At 37.3% G+C, this 18,900-nt stretch overlaps 1 protein-coding gene across 2 annotated transcripts in view; it reads left to right on the top strand.

Annotated features, from left to right (window-relative positions):
• The first annotated feature begins 594 nt into the window (after positions 1-594).
• STXBP3 (syntaxin binding protein 3) overlaps positions 595-18,900 on the top strand; it is a 40,398-nt gene continuing 22,092 nt past the window's right edge. Inside the window, exons 1-7 of one of the 2 annotated variants that reach the window (XM_054564958.1) lie at positions 595-720; positions 8,758-8,807; positions 9,403-9,484; positions 10,476-10,552; positions 13,405-13,483; positions 14,864-14,964; positions 16,199-16,353. In XM_054564958.1, coding sequence (XP_054420933.1) covers positions 672-720; positions 8,758-8,807; positions 9,403-9,484; positions 10,476-10,552; positions 13,405-13,483; positions 14,864-14,964; positions 16,199-16,353 — 593 coding nt within the window. In that variant the 5' untranslated portion in view covers positions 595-671. Of the gene's footprint in view, positions 721-3,612; positions 3,832-8,757; positions 8,808-9,402; positions 9,485-10,475; positions 10,553-13,404; positions 13,484-14,863; positions 14,965-16,198; positions 16,354-18,900 lie in introns of those variants that run through there. The other variant, XM_054564959.1, reaches the window with a different exon arrangement.

The raw sequence follows: 18,900 nt of genomic DNA, 5'->3' as shown, positions 1-18,900 counted from the left end.
TATGTTTAGCAAATAAATAATCATTGTTTTATTGGTTCATTTATGTATATCATCACTAAGGCATTTACTTTAAACCAACTTTTGACTACTTTCAACATGTCAGGAATTGAGCTCTATAATTACACTATAAATTCTGCAGAAGTGGGTTTCTAATTTCTTTGGGTTTCCTGAAAACCCTGCACAGTTCTGGGCACACTGAAGGTCCACCTCCTAGTTCTACACAATTATGATGTCCTTGAAAAATGAACAAAACTCTTGGCGGGGGTACATTTTTCACTGGGTTGTTGAACTGGCTGCTGAGTGAGGTCTGTTTTGAAGCACTTCGCAAAGCGGAGCCATCCCTTCTTCATGCACAACACCCGGGAAACTGGAAATTTCGTGGATCGAGTCAGCGCACCATCTGTCGGCACGTTTTTTGATGTTTCTGACGTCACCCAACGTCGAACCTCGGTTGACCCAGCCTCCCGCTAGGGGGCGCGCGACTGCCCACGGAGGTCCCACCGGCACTGCGCAGCCTCCGTCCAGGGGGGCGGAATCCCCTGCCGACGCGCGTGACGTCACCGGAGGGCGCGGCCCGCGGGTGGGCGGGGCCGGCCCGCCCCGACCTCCCCCCTCACAGCCCAAGTAGGTCGCGTGGGAGGCGGTGGCTGCTCCTCCGCAGCGTTCGGAAGATGGCGCCGCTGGTGACGGAAAGGGGGCTGAAGAGCGTCGTGTGGCAGAGTGAGTGCGGTGGGGCGGGGGCTGAGAGTGAGAGGGCCGGAGGCGCCGCCACGCCCGGCCTGGCTCTCCTGCCCCAGACCGGCATTCTCCCGGGGAGCCGCCTCGGACACTTGTTGCTTCGGGACCCCGGTCCCCGTGAGGACTTCCTCCTTCCCTTCGCAGCCCTGTGTCTTGGCTGCAGCGTGGTGGGCGGGGTGCAGGGGACGCGGCCTTCTGGCTCGCGTCCGCACCTCTCGCCCCGGCCGGCGCGGGCCCGGAGCCCAGCCCCGGTGCGCGGCCCCGGCCCGGCGTTTCCTCCCGCGGGCCGCTCCCGTCAGCGACGTCTCCTGCCGGGACGGTGCGAGCCCCGCGGTGGCCCGCCCCGCCCCTGCTCCCCACGCTGAAGTGTCCGAAGACCGCTTCTCCTGCGTCGTCGTGTTAGTACCAGGGAGGGCTTTACAACCATAAGTTGCAGTGTTCTTAAAAAAAGAAAAACGCACTGTCAAAGCACAACCTCCTCCTTCTGTTCCTGAAGGGACCCACTTTGTCCACAGCCCCGGGGAAGGGGCCCCTGGAACGGGTCCTCTCGGGCAGGGCTGCGGCCGCGCCTCAGTCCCGCACTCGCCGGGCACGCCCTGCTGTTAGGACCCTGCTGCTTGCGGGTCGCCGACGCTGTGCGCTTTCATCCAGCACTTTCGTAAAAGTCGCTGCACACCTAGGCCTGCCGGGCCGGGGAAGGAACGCAGCCACCCGACGGGAAGAACCGTCTCTGTTGGGCACTGCTGGGTGCAGAGTAATTGTGGCTTAGGGGCGGGAAGGGAGCAACATCTAATTAGTACTTCTAACCCGGCTTGTTGGGCGAAGAACAGGAATGACTTGAGTTAAAATTCCGGGAGTCACAGAGTTCCTGGGGTGAAGTGAACCCCAAATCAGTACCTGGCATTGTGCGGGACATACCAGGTGCTGAAACCAAAAGAGAAGGGAAAAGAAAAAAAAGTTAGGAAAAACACACCTTTTAAAAAATCGGAGAATTATAAGGTTGGCATTTTGTTTTTCAAGATTTACGTGGCAGACTTCTAAGATATGGTACTGTTTTGAAATCGCAGTTAAATCCATGTATATGAAAATGGGTAACGAATGGTTGTATAAATAATTCCCAAGGTATATAATGGTCCTTAGCATCAACATGTATCAGGGAAAAAAGGTTAGTGATAGAGATGTCAGTTTTGACAGCGTGGAAACTGGGTAAGAGAGGGAGAGTTTAGAGGTAAGAAAATGTCCATTTTGTGCTATTAATTTTGTCCTGAGGTAACACCAGGATATCCAGATGGGGTGTAGGGTAAAGAAGAGAGGAGGCTGAAGGGAAGGAAAGAGATACGAGAGTTAAAAATAGCCTTGACTGGTGTGGCTCAGTTGGTTGGAGCCTTGTCCCCTAGACAGAAAGGTTCCAGGTTCAATTCCTGGTCAGGGCGCATGCCCAGGTTCGGGGTTCGAACCCCGGTTGGGTCTGTACGAGAAGGCGGCTGATCGATGTTTCTCTCTTTCCCTTCCTCTCTCTCTAAAAGCAGTCGGGGGAAAAAGTCCTCAGGTGAGGATTTAAAAACAAATGTTTTTTTAAAATAGTTCTTAGAATCTTTGTGTAAACAAATGTAACTGAAAGACAGGATGATGTTCATTCAACATTTAGTGAGCAGGAGGAGAGAGAGAAATAAGGGGGAGCCTCTAAGATGACAGAGTCTGAAAGAAAGGATGAAGGAACCTCCTTAGAGGTAGAGTCATTTGACTGGGAAAATGTTTTGCTGGGTTGAAGATAATACAGTTAGATTAGGGTAGAAAGCTAAACTTCAGTTTACCCACAAAGTAGGGAGAAAAAAACTAATTATTTTGAACATTGACTCTGTGCCAGGCACTCTTTACATATATTAAAACTTAGTAAATTTTAATCTCTGATCCACAGCTGTAACCGCAGTTGAATTATTCAAAATAGTCAAAAGTTAAAACAACCCAAATGTCCATAGATAATGTGGTATATTCATACAATGGAATATTATTAGGCAGTAAAAGGAGTGAAGTACTGATACATGCTACCATATTGATGAACCTTGAAAAATTATGCCAAACGAAAGAAGCTAGTTCCAAAGAATCATGTATTGTATGACTCCATTTATATGAAATATCTGGAATGGATAAATCTATAGAGATAAAAAGTAGATGAGTGATTGCCTACATGAGGGCGTAGGGATTCAGGGATGTTGGCTAAGAGAACGATTTCCTTTTGGAGTAATGAAAATGCTCTAAAATTAATTACGGTGGTGGATGCATGACTCTGAATACACTGAAAGCCATTTCATTGTGCACTTTGGGTGAATTAAAGGTGACCATTAAACAACACAGGTTTGAGCTGCACAGGTCCATGTATACACGGATTTTTTCAGTACTTACCTGTATTGCTTACGATGTGGGATTGAAAGTCTGCAGATATGGAGAGCCACCTATCCATTGATCTGTGCCATTTTATAGAGGGGACTTGAGCATCTGTAGATTTGCATCCGCATGGATGTGAGGGACAGGATCATCCTGGAGCCAATCCCCCACAGATACCGAGGGACAACTGTAGTCAGTATCTTTTTGGGGAGTCAAAAGTTATACACGGATTTTTGACTGCACAGGGGGGGTTCCCCTAACTCCCATGTTGTTCAAAAGTCAACTATATATGGTATGCAAATTATATCTCAAAGCTTTAAAAAAAACAAAACTGATATAGCTGTTAAATATAGACAGTAGTTTCATACCCTGGTCTTTTGGCTGCAGAGTTAACATGTGACCTATCTGTGACTGTCTGTGTTTAAACCTTAGTTCAGAGTCCAGTGTGGTGCAGCGGCCCCCTAACAGCCTCTAAGTCTTTGTTCTTTCTCACTCTAGTCCACCTGGCCAGTAGCTGCCAAGATAATTTTTCTGGAACAGTACTGTGCTGTGATCTGCTTGAAGACCTGCAGAGACACCCTCCCTGCGCCTGCCAAGTTGCCTAACGATCATTTAAAAGTCTCCTTTCTGCTTTTGAAGATGTAACCTGGCCGCAACCTACCTTGTTACCTCTTTTTCTCTTGTGTAACCTTGACATACAGCTAGTCGGTACTGTTTACTCATCTCTAAATCTTCTGCCGCCACATCTCGATGCCAGTTGCCCTATTCTTCACCCTTCTAAATTTTAGCCGGTCTTCAAGTCTCAGTTCAGATGAGGCTACTACCTCCACAGTGGCTTCTCATTTTAACTCAGCCTCTTATATTTCTGTAGCATTTAGTTTATTCTTCTCTAATGGTACTTCTCACTACTGCCTAATGTGAGTAGCTTCCTGAAGGCAGGCCCACTATTGTATCTTCTGGAGCTTAAAATTTACAACAGGCCCTAGCAGAATGCAGTGGAAAACAGTGCTCATTGAAAGTAAACAGTAGGTCAGTTTAAATTTCCCTCATTTTTTGCTACCTGAAGTCCCCCACTTATTCAATAAATATTATTGAATTCATATAAAACTAGATAGCAGTAGAAGGCAGGCAAGTAAGTTCCCAACCTTCTCAAATGGTGAATAATAGAAAATAAATATGCAAACAAAGAATAAATGTGATTATTTTAGTTTGTGATATACAGAGAAGGGCTATGCTAGGTAGGTGGATCAGGAAAGGTATCTCTGAATAGGTGACATTTGAGCTGAGACCTAAAACATTAGAAGGAACCAGCCTTTAAGGACTGGCTGTTTAAAAAACAAAACAATATTTTGAGTGCAAAAGTCTACATTTATTTACAAAACTAATTCTCATACTTAAAATGCTTGTATTTCTCATTTGTCACTTTTTGTTACAGGGAAGTGGTGGCAAAAATACCACTGATAGGAGGTTTTAAATAAAAATATATTGAAGTTTATTTAGAAAATAAACACACCACAAAAAAAAAGTAATTAAATCAACTAAAAGCAATGCCAAGCCACCTTTCTTTTTTTCCTCTTATCCGGTACAGTCTATTTTCTTTCTTGTCTGTACACAGCAGTCTAATGTAATGTCTAATTCATATTTTAGAGGAAACATTAGAGTAAATGAACCTAGAAAAATTGTAAGTAAAAGCAATGACAATGTATTTTAGCCAATTCTTTTTTTTTTTTAAGATTTTATTTATTAATTTTGAGAGAGAGGGGAATGGAGAGAGAAAGAGAGCAAGAGAAACATCGACGTGAGAGAGGAACATTGATTGGTTGCCTCTCACAGGCCCCCAACCAGGGATTAGGCCTATAACCCAGATATGCGCCCTGACTGGGAACTGAACCAGCAACCTTTGGGTCCACAGGCTAGCACTCAATCCCCTGAGTCACAGCAGCCAGGGTGAGCCAATATTACATCATAACCTTTCCCCCTTTTCACATTTTTCTTCTAGTTTTTATATAGATTCAGATTTATTTTTTATTATTTGTCATTTTTTACTTCCTTATTGAAAACATGGGTATACTTTCCATGCTCCTTCATAATTTTTGTAGTTAACGTTTTTAATCATTATTAAATACATTGATGTGGGAAAAAAAATTAATAGCAGAAAAGTTTATAAAATAAAAGTAATCCAGCTCTCAACCCAGACCTCATCCTTCCTCTCCAGAGAAAACCAACACTTTTAGGTTTTTCTCAAAATTATTCTTGAAGTTTTGCCTTCGCCAGGTAGCTAAATTGGTTAGAGCATCATCCCTGTACATTAAGGTTGCAGGTTTGATCCCCAGTCAGGGTACATATAAGAAACAACCAATGGATGCTCAAGTAAATGGAGCCAACAATGTTTCTCTCTTTCTCTCCCCACCCCACCCCCCGCCTTCGTTCCCTCTGTCCTTCTCTTTTCCTCACTCTTGTCTAATCAGTCAATGAAAAATAAGTTTTCTATGCAAATGTAAGCACATATAAACTGTGTTTTGGTTTTAATTAGTTATCTTTGTTTTATGTCTTTTTTCATTTGGTCACTTTAAAAAAAAAGATTTTTTAAAATTCCTTTTTAGAGAGAGGGGAAGGGAAGGAGAAAGAGAGGGAGAGAAACATCAGTGTGTGGTTGCCTGTCGTGTGGCCCCTTCTGGGGACCTGGCCTGCAGCCCAGGCCTGTGCCCTAGACTGGAAATCAAACTGGCAACCCTTTGATTCACAGTCTTGCACTTAGTCCACTGAGCCACACCAGCCAGGGCTGGTCACTTCTTTAAGTTACGTATAATCTCAGTTTGAGGCATGTAGGTGCTTGGTCTTGTACTGTGTAGTTGAATTCAGTTCAAGGAGAGAGAGGCTATAAGATTTGTGGAAAATTGAAGGACTGCTGGGGGTTACGGAAATGGGGAGAAGTTGGTCAGAGAGTACAAACTGCCAGTTAGGGGATGAATAAATTCTGGGCATCTAAGTCACATCCTCGTGGTGACTGCTGGTAACAGTACTGTGCGGTATACCTGAAAGTTGCTCAGAGAGTAGATCTTAAATGTTCTCACTCCATGAAAGCAATGGAATTATTTGAAGTGATGGACGTGTTAACTAACAATAAGGTGGTAATTATATTGTAATATATGTCTATCATATCAACACCTGTACTTTAAAGTTATGCAGTGTTATATGTCAGTTCTGTCTCAGTAACATTGGGGAAAAGGAACTGAAGGACTGACCTGATAGATGAAACTTTGGTGATGAATATGGCCTCTGAGGAGGGGTCAGAGCAGCCCTGCCAAAGTAAGAGAATTAAGTCCTGGGGCGTAGCAGTATTTAGGGTGCTAGAGAAATGGACATAGGCCGAGTCATTTTCATTACTATTTAAAGGAAATACCTTTTAGTTCTGTAATGTTAGGTGATATGATTTCTTTTGATTCCTGTCCAAACATATCCCACCTGTGACCATGTCACTTTTTATCGATGCCCCTAATCTCTGTTCACACAACTAGTTTTTTCTTTATTATTTGTTTTTAGGATGCCGACACGGACTGGGTATCCTCAGATTCTACAGCAGCACTCCCCAGCAGAAATATAATTCAGGCCACATATGAAATTTTAAATTTCTTAGTAGTCACATTTTAAACAAAGAAACAGGTGAAATTAATTTTAATATATTTGGTTTAACCCAGTATATCCAAAATTATCATTTGAGCATATAATAAAAAAAATTTTTTTTTTACATTCTTTTTTTGTGCTAAGTCTTTGACATTTGGTGTGTAATTTGTATTTGCAGGACATCTCAATCAGGTTAGCCACATTTCAAGTCCTTAATAGCCACATGTGACTAGTTTCTACCGTGTAGGACAGTGCAGTTTTAAGGGTTTAAGGACTAAAGAGATGAGTTCTGCCTAGGGAACTCTTCAGTCTCTTACATTGTAAATTCCATGAGCATTCATTTCTTAAGAGAAAGACATAAATCCAATAAAAACAAGCAAAATGTCTTTGATTTTTCAGTTTGTTTGAGGTATATAGTAATAAAGAAAAGGGAGTAATAGTTCACTGTTGGGCTTGGTCTGAAAAAAATCCTTCATCTCTGCCTGGAGAGTACCAGGAACCAGTGCTTTGGGCTTAATTTATGGTTAACTACTTCAGGCTATTGCCCCAATACTCATATAACATTATAATCTTCCCAGCAAACACATAAGCACTTTAACTAATATTTCTTAACACTTTCAAACCTTCTCAATCACAGTAAAACCTTTCAGATCACATTTCTCATGATGCGTATTAGTAACCCTTAATAAATATACCCTGTGCTTGGACATGTCATTCTTTAATATGATGCCGAAAATTTCATGGTAAATTTCTAAAAGCATTAACTTAAAACAAATACAAGTTGGCCCTGGGCAGGTAGCTCAGTTAATTAGAATGTCGTCCTGATGCTCCAAGGTTGTGGGTTCGATCGCCAGCCAGGGCACATACAAGAAGCAACCAATGAATGCATAAATAAGAGGAATAACAAATCATTGTTTCTTTCGTGCGCTGTCTGTCCCCTCCACTGCCTCTTTCTCTCTCAAATTAATAAATAAAACAAAAAGATATAAATTAGAAAATAGAAAAGTTTAAATACATTATATAAACATTTTGTTACCAAGAATTCGTGAGTTACTATATTTACATTTTAATTATATTCTATTTATTACTTAATACATAGTCCTACAGTTTTCAAAGTAAATGGAAGATTAATAAAACCTAGTAAATGTGGAAATTGCCTTGTAAAGTAGAATAATAGATATTTTTGTGAATTGCCTGTATGAATTATTTAATACATAAGAAAAGTAGTGAACTAATTTAAAAAATATATTTAGATTAGCTTTGAAAATCATTGCAAGGAACATATTAATAATTATTGATTACAAATTAAGACTGGATATTATATATTTGTATCCTTATTCTATGATATGTTTTATTGAAAATTGTAATGTAAATCAGGAAGAAAAATACTTAGCCAGTTTTGATTACATGTGACTATGTAATTTAGCAATGGGCTAGTTAGGGATTTTCCTGTGGATTTTTGTTGTTGTTGTTGTTGCTGTTTTCATCTTGCTTACTTGGGATTTAAGTAAATAAGGGGAAAAAATCAGATAATACTTCCAGAAATATTTTCCAGATGATTATACACTTAAATATATTAGCCTTTTTTATTATACTCTTATTCTCAAAATTTAAAAATGTATTGCAGTTTAAATGTTACCACATAAGGGGAAAGTCAAGGAACATATAGTAAGGACTCATGGACAAAACCAAAGGGGAAGAGCTGAGGGAGGGAAGGCGGGAGGGGGCAAGGGAAAGAGGTGGGGGGGAGGCAGAGACAAATGTATTTAAAAAGTAAACAAATTTAAAAAAATCACATAAAAAAATAAATAAATGTTACCACATAGGTTAGGTTATAAAGAGAAATGGAATTTTACATACAGTTTAACAAGTATATATACTTTTTATGTAGCTTAGAAGAATTTCAGATTGGATATTTCCCCAGCCATCTTGGACCTTTTAAGCACCTACTCTATTATTATATTTCTACTGTTGATAAAGATGCCTAAATAATTCTTTTTTTTTTCCCAGAGATAAAAGCAACAGTATTTGATGACTGCAAGAAAGAAGATGAATGGAAGGTAGAATTTGCATATTTTGATCTTATATTGAGTGCCTCAATATATTGTCCTTATTACACCTCTGTAAGAATATAGAGTCTGGAACCGAACCATTTGTGTTTAAACCCTAGTTTCACTTAATAGCTGTGGCTGCTTTGGCAAATTACTTGATCTCTCTTTGCCTTTGTTTCCTTGTTTATAAAATGAGGATAGTAGTACCTCATTGTGTAGTTGTAAATATTAAAATGAATTAATCCATGTGCAATGCTTAGAATAGTGCCTTGAACAATTATTATTCCACAACTGGCATTTTATAATTTTAAGAAAATTTGATGTTAAAAATGACATACATTTAAAATGAACATTCTCTGCCTCAAAATGGAAATATTTTCATTTGCTCACGTGTGTGTAATAACTCCGCATATGCATGTTCAGAAACTAATCTCCAGGTCATGCAGGTTAAAAGATGAGTTGAGATAATTTTGCCTACTGTTCTGATATTTTAATTTTATGTTCTAAAAAGTTTATAAGTTTGAGTAGATTTAATGGATTAAATTCTGTTTTTTGTGCATTCTTATCAAATGTTTATACTATTTAAATTTCTGTTCATTTTAAGATAATGCTTTTAGATGAATTTACCACTAAGCTCTTGGCATCATGTTGCAAAATGACAGATCTCCTGGCAGAGGGTATAACTGGTAAGTGCTACTAGTACTCATCTTGAAAACTTTATTGTGATTGGGAAAGTTTGAAGTATCAAAAAATTTTAGTTGGTAATTGTGTTTGTAAGGAGGTTATGTTTTATTTTTTAATAACTCTAGCCATAATAAATACACTGCGCATTCTTCTTTTCTCTGAAACTTCAGAGTAACCTCTATAACTCAGGTTTCCCCCCATCAGCTGAGACAAGTAATTAAGTGCCTCTAAATAAGTTAGTTGCCTTGTTGAGTTTGTTGTTCAAATTTTTTACTAATACATATTTGTTAGAGTTTTGTATGTTGATGTACTAGGTTTGTCCCAGAGTTTTGGTTCGTGGTTTATGTGAATTGCTTTTAAATGGGTAGTAAGATTTATGTCATAAAATTAACTTTTGTATACAAACATAATACTGACTGTAAGTTTCTCTTTATTACCTAGAAATGAAGCAATGAATTATAAGTTTAGATCAGCTTTAGTATATGGTTATGAAAAAAATTATGCTGCTACAGGTTGTTTTCTGTGTCACTTGGACAAGTTATTTAACTTCTTTAAATCTCAGTTTCCTCATTTGTAAAATTTTTAAAGGATTATTATGATGTCTAACATAATTCATGTGAAGTACTCAGTCTATTATCTGGTATTATACTTGCTATTATTAAAGTAGAATATTTTAAAAAAGAAACATATATTTAATTTTTAATGCATTTTCTTGGTTTTTTCATGGCATGTTGATTGCTTATGCTGGGGGACCTAACTATGAAATAACTGCTTTATCTTTCTTCTCATGATGAATGAACACGTAGCCCACACTTTAGTCTTAGGAGAAACACATTTTAAAGATTTTTTACTTTATCAAACAAAGACAAAGACAATGTTAAACCCAAGATATGTAAATGTGTTTCCCTATTATAAATAAGAAGTATAGTAATGTTTATTTTATGTTTTAAGTGTATAACTATTTGGTTACATAAAATGTCTCTTTTTTGTTAGTTGTGGAGAATATTTATAAGAATCGAGAACCCGTCAGACAAATGAAAGCTCTTTATTTTATCTCTCCAACATCAAAAGTGAGTATTTTGAATCCTTAAAAAGTATGTTCCTCAATCTTTTTACTATTGATACGATTTTTTCTCACAGAAAATTTAAAGTATAATAAAATACCTTTGATTAGAAATACACTTCCATAAACAAATTTGCTTAGGATTTTTTCTCTTAGAAGATTTTTTTCATTTGCACTTTCTCATTAAAATTTTCAAGTGGAAATTCCTGTCTCTCCCATATATGAAAGTAGAATTTAATTGCATAAACTATTAGTGTTTCTTTGAATAATTTGTTACTTACGCGGTTCCTATTTAGCTATAATTTAACAAAATATTTATTTTTAGAGAGAGGGGGAGAGAGGGAGGGAGAGAGGGAGGGAAACATTGATGTGAGAGAGAAACATCAATCAGTTGCCTCCCATACCCATCCCAGCTGGGAACCAAACCTGCAACCCAGACATGTACCCTGAGTGGGAATCGAACTGATGGCCTTTCACTTTACAGGACGACACCCAAACAACTGAGACACACAGATCAGGGCAGCCATAATTTTTGAGAGGATCAAAATGTACTTAAAAGAAGTAATCTTGTATTAATTTTTTATTTATCTTAATGATTTTCTTAGTACATATATATGTACATACGCATGCATGTATGTGTATGTATATATATATTTTATGTCAAAGGAGTTTCTTTAGTTTATAATCCAGCCATGATTTAACTCATAACTTAAAGCCAAAGTTGTAGATCCAAAAAAAGTATCAGATTCCTTTATTCTGTACAATATCTAAGAATACATTTTCTAACATGTCCTTTGGCTTATTCCCACCTAGAATGTTAATTTGGCAATACCAGTTTCTTTTCTTCTGACTCTGGCAGGCAGTAGGAAAAAACCATATATTCACTATTTAGTCTACATGCTGGCTGCTGGTGGGTTTTAGCGACATTTTATATCTTATTCGTGATATCAATTCATAAAATAAAATTCATGATTGGGAAAAATGCAAGCTAAACGCACCACTTTTCACCAACTAAATTGGCAGAGGGATTTTTTAAAAGTATATATGTATATAAATCTCATATTCTAGCTATTGGTGGATAATGGAACAGATACTACTATAAATTGCTAGTGGGAGCATAGATTGAGACAGACTTTTTGGAAAATAATTTGCTGTTCTTTATCAAGAAGCTTAAAACAGTCCATATTTTCAAGTTTATTATAAAGAAGTAATCAAATAAATGGTTATGTTAAATTCCTAGCAATAAATAAATCAAGTTATATTCTTAGTATTAACAAATAATGGCATGAAAGACTGTGTGGCCATTGAAAATGAGGTTTCTAAGAAATTATAATGCTCTGGGTAAAAGTTTATTTTTTTAATGTTAAGTGACAAAAGCCAGACACAAAATTGTGTATTCAATGAAAGAGCATAGGATTTTTGTACCTGAATGTGAGTCCTTTTTCTACCACAACCAACTCCAGTTTCTCTTCCTGTCCTTAATCAGGTACCTGTTGGGTCCCACAGGCCTCTGGTACAAAGGGAGGCCTTGGACTCCTTGCACATTGGTGGAGAAACTGGGGGGCGACTTCTTTCCCCAGGGGCTGGGCAAGCACCTGGAGACCAGATCAGCTGGTTCCTAGGCAAGAATCGTAAGATGGTAGATTTCAGGAAGAGTTTGGCACTAGGAGATCTGTGCATCTCAGGGCAAAAGTCAGTCGGGTGTCTCAGAAAGGCCTTGGTGATTTGCTTTTATAAGCCTTTAGCCCTCAGGGAGAGAAGCTTTTTGCCTTCCTCCTCTGGTGGAAGTGCCTCTGTTTAGGACACTCCACCAAGCAAACCAAAGCATCAAGTGAGTCAAGTAGATCAACCACACTTCTCAGTGGGTCAAGCTGCTAGAGAGAGGAAGTTCAGCAAGACGAAAAAACGCGCATCTAGCAAAATAGAGCTGCTTGGAGACGAGGATGACAATCCGAACAGAGAAACAGTAGTACATGTAATGAGATTCAAGTTAGCACATAAAACTTTCTGAAGCTCAGAAGTGTGGTTTCTTAGTTAAACAGTTAATTGAAGAAGAGGATAATCATTACTGAAATTTGAATAAGAGTCCAGAAGGTCAAAATGGAATATCTATCTATGTAAGCAAAAACAAACTCCCAGAAATCATGAGGGAAAAGAGACTTTAAGGATAGATCTGTGAGTTCTAACAGAAATATGGAGAGAACAGAAAAAAAAACAGAACAAGGAGAGAACAGAGAGAATGAGGAGAAAATGGTTCTGAAAGTTCTAGCAGGAGAAGAAGGGACAGATGAAAGAGGATTAAATCTTTGTTCTTATTTTTTGCTTCTAGACCACTGTATCTTTAAAACTAGCAGTGTTGAGTCATATTCGACCAGACTCTTACCTGCTCTTCCTCCTCCTTGCAGTCATCTGCCAATCTCTGGGTTTTCATTCTAACCCCTGGACACTTTTAGCCCCTAGCCCACTGTCATTCTTTTCACTTCGCCAGTCGTAGTCGCAGAGGTTTCAATATCTGTGTAGGTAGTACTTCCAAGTACGTTTGTAGACTTGTCAGTTCCTTGATCTGTTGTCTTTCAGTGGTCTGGTCTTCTATGTTGCTGTAGCTTCCTAGGCACTTGATCCTTCCTAGATCTCCTCATCACAAACAGCACTCTGTTCATACATTATCATCTTACTACTTAATATACCTCCACTGGCTAGACAACATAGTATCTTAAAAAATAAGTTTATAAGTTAAACTTTTAGACTGTTAAGTTTCTATTTTATCATTGAAATAAAATAATCTTAGTTATTGCAAAAGCTAGCATACTTAAATTAGTATTTAATAAAATATATATTAACATCTAACCTTTTTTTAAGTCTGTAGACTGTTTTTTACGTGATTTTCCAAGTAAATCGGAGAACAAATATAAAGCAGCATATATATACTTCACTGACTGTAAGTAGCTGTAAAAGTCATTGCTTCATTATTTAAAATTCTGTTAATATTATTTAAAATATTATAATACATTATATCAGTGTATTATACCCATATACCAGTACTAGTAACTTTCTATTTAGTCAGGTTAGAAAAAAATATAAGATCATATGTATCCTAATTCATGTGAAAGTGATAGAAAATTAAAAGAAATTGTCCCAAACTAGTTTCACAAGACAATCACTTTTGCTGGGGAGTTGGTGGAGAGGGCTGTCCCTCAAATTCTATACTGATGACAGGAAGAATTTTTTTTTTTAAGATTTTATTTATTTTACTTTTTAGAGAGAGGGGAAGGAAGAGAGGGAGAGAAACATCAATGTGTGAGAAGTACATTAATCAGTTGCCTCTTGCATGTTCATAATTGGGGATCTGGCCTGCAATCAGGGCATGTGCCCTGACTGGGAATCGAACTAGCAGCCTTCTGGTTTGTAGGCCGGCACTCAGTCCACTGAGCCACACTAGCCAGGGCAGGAAGAATTCTCCTTTAATCAGTTTCATTTGGAGTTTTGATTATATAATAAAAAATAAGACCCTTTGAGAGGGCACTGAAGAAACTGCCATCTGTTTGGCAAATATTAAGGGAGCAACTCAATCATGTTTCTCTTACTATGCCATATGTTTGAGTAGCGCCTAAACGAAAGCATCACAGAGAAGTCCAGAGACACATGTAATTCTGTTGTATATTATATAAAATTTACATAATTACATAATTACACTGCAGAATAAAAATGTCATTGATCTAAGTTAGCGCTTGGTCCCTTGAATCTAAAGAACTTCATGTTAAAAGACACTAGGAGCCAATGGCTAATATTCTAACCTAGATTTAATGGAACTATAAACAGGTAAGTTAAAAAGGGGAAGAAAAAATGAGCTCTAAGGTCCAGAATTTACCAACATCAGAGAAGTTTCTGTAATTACAGAAAAAAAAATTAACAGTTTGTGTGGTGTGATTACACTTAGTGACTGACCTAGAAAAGTAACGTAAATTCCTAAGAAGTTCTGAAAGTCCTACAAAATTTTGTTAAGTCATGAGTTAGGACCTGATATTCCTTCCTGACAATTTTAGTTTGTTCTGTTAGCAGCTATCTAAGGAAATATATCTTAGGTTATGATAGATATGAATGGGGAAAATGGAATTTCTGGGATAGCCTTCTTGACTAGAGTATATCTGCTCTGGAAAGTGAGGAACAGTATTTAGCTCTGTCTTCATAGTAAATTATTTTGTGAAAGTCAGTAATTTATATAGAAAAATAAATATTCTTAGATGTTAGAATGATTTACTCAAAAGAGTAAAAATTTAGATGGAGTTACATGCTTTGATTTTTTTTTTTATCCTCTCAGTTTGCCCTGATATTCTCTTTAACAAAATTAAGGCTTCTTGCTCCAAGTCAATAAGAAGATGTAAAGAAATAAATATTTCCTTCATTCCACTTGAATCTCAGGTATTTTCCATTTTATTTTTAATTTTAGTTCATATGGATTTTAAAAGTTGGTTTATGACCTTATTTGTTAATAAGGTATATGTTACTTACTATGTTTTTTTTAATATTTTACTTAAGTAGTTGGTAAGTTTTGAACAGTCCACAAATAAACATTTCCCATGATGAAGGGACGACCATGAGCACTTTAATAGAATACAACAGTAACAATGAAAGTGGAGCTTAAATTTCACATCTGCCACTAAGCCCTGTGTCTGCCAGGCTTTACAGCACCATTAGTTGTGAGATCACGATTTTGAGCACAGTCTGTGTTACATGATGGGGAGCAGCACAGACACAAGGGAATCAGCTGCGGCCCAGCCTCAGTCCCTGTTCAGGCTGCTGCCAGCCGGGATGGGTTATGCTCGGAGAAATGAGAGACTGTATGTGACAGGGAATGCAAGCAAGTCGATTCATAACTCACAAGTCAACCTGTAATGTGTATTACATACCTACTTTTACACTCAATCCATTATCTTAGGCTAAGAGGGATTACCATTATTTTAAAAAAATAAAAATTAGTTTAGTGGGGAACTCTCAACTCCAATTCAAGAGTTGCTTCTTTCGTATTCTTCAAATAACACAGTAACAGTAAAGCTCTAATCCAAGTCTTTACACATAAGTAAGTGCTTTTGTTAGTTGAATAAATATGTCTGTAAGATCACTTTGTATGTGATAAGACCAATAAGATCACTTTATATATGTCTTTTTAGGAAGTGTATCTATTTTAATGACATGAAAAGTATAAGCTAAAGAATTGAAGATATATACCAACTATGGAAAATTTCTAGGTTATTCTCTAGAAGATTTTTAGTGTATGCCAAATATATAGACCAATTTTGGCTTTGTTGTGTTTGTTTTTGCCAGGCATTAACATTTTTATTTTAGTTTGACTGCCTCAGATTCCTTCATCTGTTGCACAGGTAGTGAAAAGCAAACAGTGCTATCTGTATATGAAGCAAGGATTGAAGGAGAGAGGTAGACTAAGCAGGAAAGGAGAGTGAGAAAAGAGGGGCTGAAACCCAGATGACAGACAAAATGAGATTTGATTAAGGTAAAGACAGTTGTTTCAGAAGGCAACACTGTTAGTGCAAGTATTTTTTTTTAATTTCCCAAATAATAGCTGCATTTTTCTTGATGTGTTTTTAAAAATCAGGTCTCCCAATTGACAGCATAACTTCTTTTTGGCTTCGCTTAGGTATATACTCTTGATGTACCAGATGCATTCTATTACTGTTACAGTCCAGACCCCAGTAATGCAAATGGGAAAGATGCCGTAATGGAAGCGATGGCTGAGCAGATAGTCACAGTATGTGCTGCCCTGGATGAAAACCCCGGCGTGAGGTATAAAAGGTGAGACATGCAGAGTGTCTGTGTATGTTGTTTTCTGTTTGCTCTCCAGTACAGAGGTGAGTGATGTCTGTGCTGTGTGTTGGTTTGCAGAATTTTTCTTGTAAAATTATGCTGTATTTATAGAAGATTTAAAGTGTGATATTTAAATTTGAGAGTAACCAATAGCCTCTGCTGCTGCTGGATTTCAGGGCTTAATTTTGGTATGATGTACAGGCATAATTCTTCTTGAGTTTAAGGGATGCTTAGAGAAAATGTCCTTGTTGTCCTATAGAGGCTACAGTCTTACATGTAATGTTTTCTTAAGTTTCTACCAAATTTAAGTGACCATATTATCTGGATACCAGTGATAGTGTCTTAAGTATCTGTGGTACCTGACCCTAATGGCTATCTTAAATCAAGACCTTGGGGATTTTTTTAAGAAATAAAGTTTGACTTTAGTACTATGTACCTTTATTTATGTGCTTTATTTTTAAAAATAAAGTTTACTGCAAATATTATATATATATGGCTTGCTGAATCATTCCACAGTGAACATACCATCTAACATACCCCACTAAGAAATAGAACATTAACAGCGTCTCAGTTACAAGGCCCTCTTCCCTCGCCTCAGGTACGGAGGCGGTTACTGTCCCAATTTCTAACACATTATAGATTGCCTGATTTTGAACTTGGTATAAATAGAACCATACAATATGCTTTGTTTCTGGCTTCTTTGTTCAGCATTCTGTTTTGAGAGTCATCCATGCTGTGCGTAGCCAGAAAGGTTGTGTTTCTACTAGCTCTGACCCTTCTGCCCTCACTTTGCTTAACTATGTAATGGGAATGATAATAGTGTCCACTTCATAAGGTGGCTGTTAGAATAAAATGAGTTAATATTTGTAAAGTTCTAAGAACGTGCATGGCACTAATAAAATGATAGTAGTAAATGCCCTCTACTACTAGTAATAAGGATTAACACTCATTTCTCTTTTGAAAAGTTCTCTAATTTAAATACTGGCATTTGTTAAGTTGGTTGGCTGAATTGTTTAACTTCAAATTCTTGTAGTACTTTTATATTGTTATAAAATGTTATTGTTATTGTTATATTATTTTTAACCATTTAAAACATTTACTATTAATTACATAGAAAAAATATATATATAGTAAATCTCCTTAAATCAGGTGTTATCAAATGAGCTCTTTACTCATACCTCAAGGATTGGAAGCATACTTTTTCTTATAGGTGATATGATAATTATATTCTGAAATCAGGGGAGCAGAGTTCAGTGGCTTTTCTCTTGCTAGAGCTCACTCTCTGTTCAAGCTTCTGCTCTTAGTGATTGGCTCTGTTCAAGGAAATGAGTAAATGTAACCAATTTATAATTTAATAGCTCACCTATGGACTATTTTGATAATGTGAAGCTAGAGGATTATAAAAGTAAAATAATCCTCTGTGGTTTTAAAATTCTATCTGTTATTTGCAAAATATTTATTTGCCTTATGAACTTTTAAAGTGCAATTCCAACAGAAAATTACTATCTTTTGAAAGTATTTTAAAGCAAAATGTGTACTAAATTATTTTGTATAGTTGCTGCTTTATTTATTTTTAAGGTATAAAACCTAAAGATTCTTTAATACTTAGAAGTCCTCATAATGACACCCTCCATTTCTGAGGTTGGAGGGCTGACTGAAGAGCCTTTTTCAACAATTTTCTTGTAGAATCGGAAATTATACTAATGCCACTGGTGATGAATTAACAATTTAGAGTACAATTTTTATCATTTTAGAAGACAGTCATATATAAGATTTTATACAAAAGACTATATTGAAAAGTTGACTAAATGTTAGAGGGAATGCTGGGAAATCTCACACTTGTAGTGGAAGGAATAATTGGTCAACTAATTTGGAGAGTAATATAGTAATATCTAGAAAAGGTGAAAATGTACATTTTCTATGATCCAGCAATTATACTTTTCCTTTTTGATTTTGAGAGAGGTCGACTTGTTATTCCACGTATTGATGCGTTCATTGGTTGGTTCTTGTGTGTGCCCCGACTGGGGATCCAGCCTGCACATTGGGATGACATTCCAGTCAGCTGAGCTGCCCATCCAGGGCTGTACTTTTAGATGTAATATATCTAGAGAAAGATGTACAAAGATGTTTATTTCAGTGTTGTTTGCACTAGGATAAAATTGGGAATGACTTAAATATCCTTCTTTAGGGGAATGAATACATATCATCTAATTGTATGATAGAAGTGTACATAGAGAACTAAAATGAATAAATTTGATACATGTGCCAGTATATATAGATCTCAAGCATACAATGTTAAAACATAAAAACTATATACACATACATATATATCTATATTCATGTATACATCTACACATATATGTATACATATATACATATACATACACATATATGTATACATATATACATACGTGTGTGTGTGTATCAGGAAGAATACACATCAAATTCATGATAGTGGTTTCCTTGCAGGTAGGGGAGGTAGAGGTAAGTGAGAAGACCAAGAATTGGAGGGGAATAGGGAACTGCAATTTTATT

This window comes from Pteronotus mesoamericanus, unplaced genomic scaffold, assembly GCF_021234165.1.
Source record: "Pteronotus mesoamericanus isolate MK-2021 breed Mesoamerican mustached bat unplaced genomic scaffold, CSHL_Meso_final scaffold_99, whole genome shotgun sequence".
Lineage (NCBI taxonomy): Eukaryota > Metazoa > Chordata > Mammalia > Chiroptera > Mormoopidae > Pteronotus > Pteronotus mesoamericanus.
Note: the sequence above shows the minus strand (reverse complement) of the source record. Positions and strands in the feature narration are given on the sequence as shown.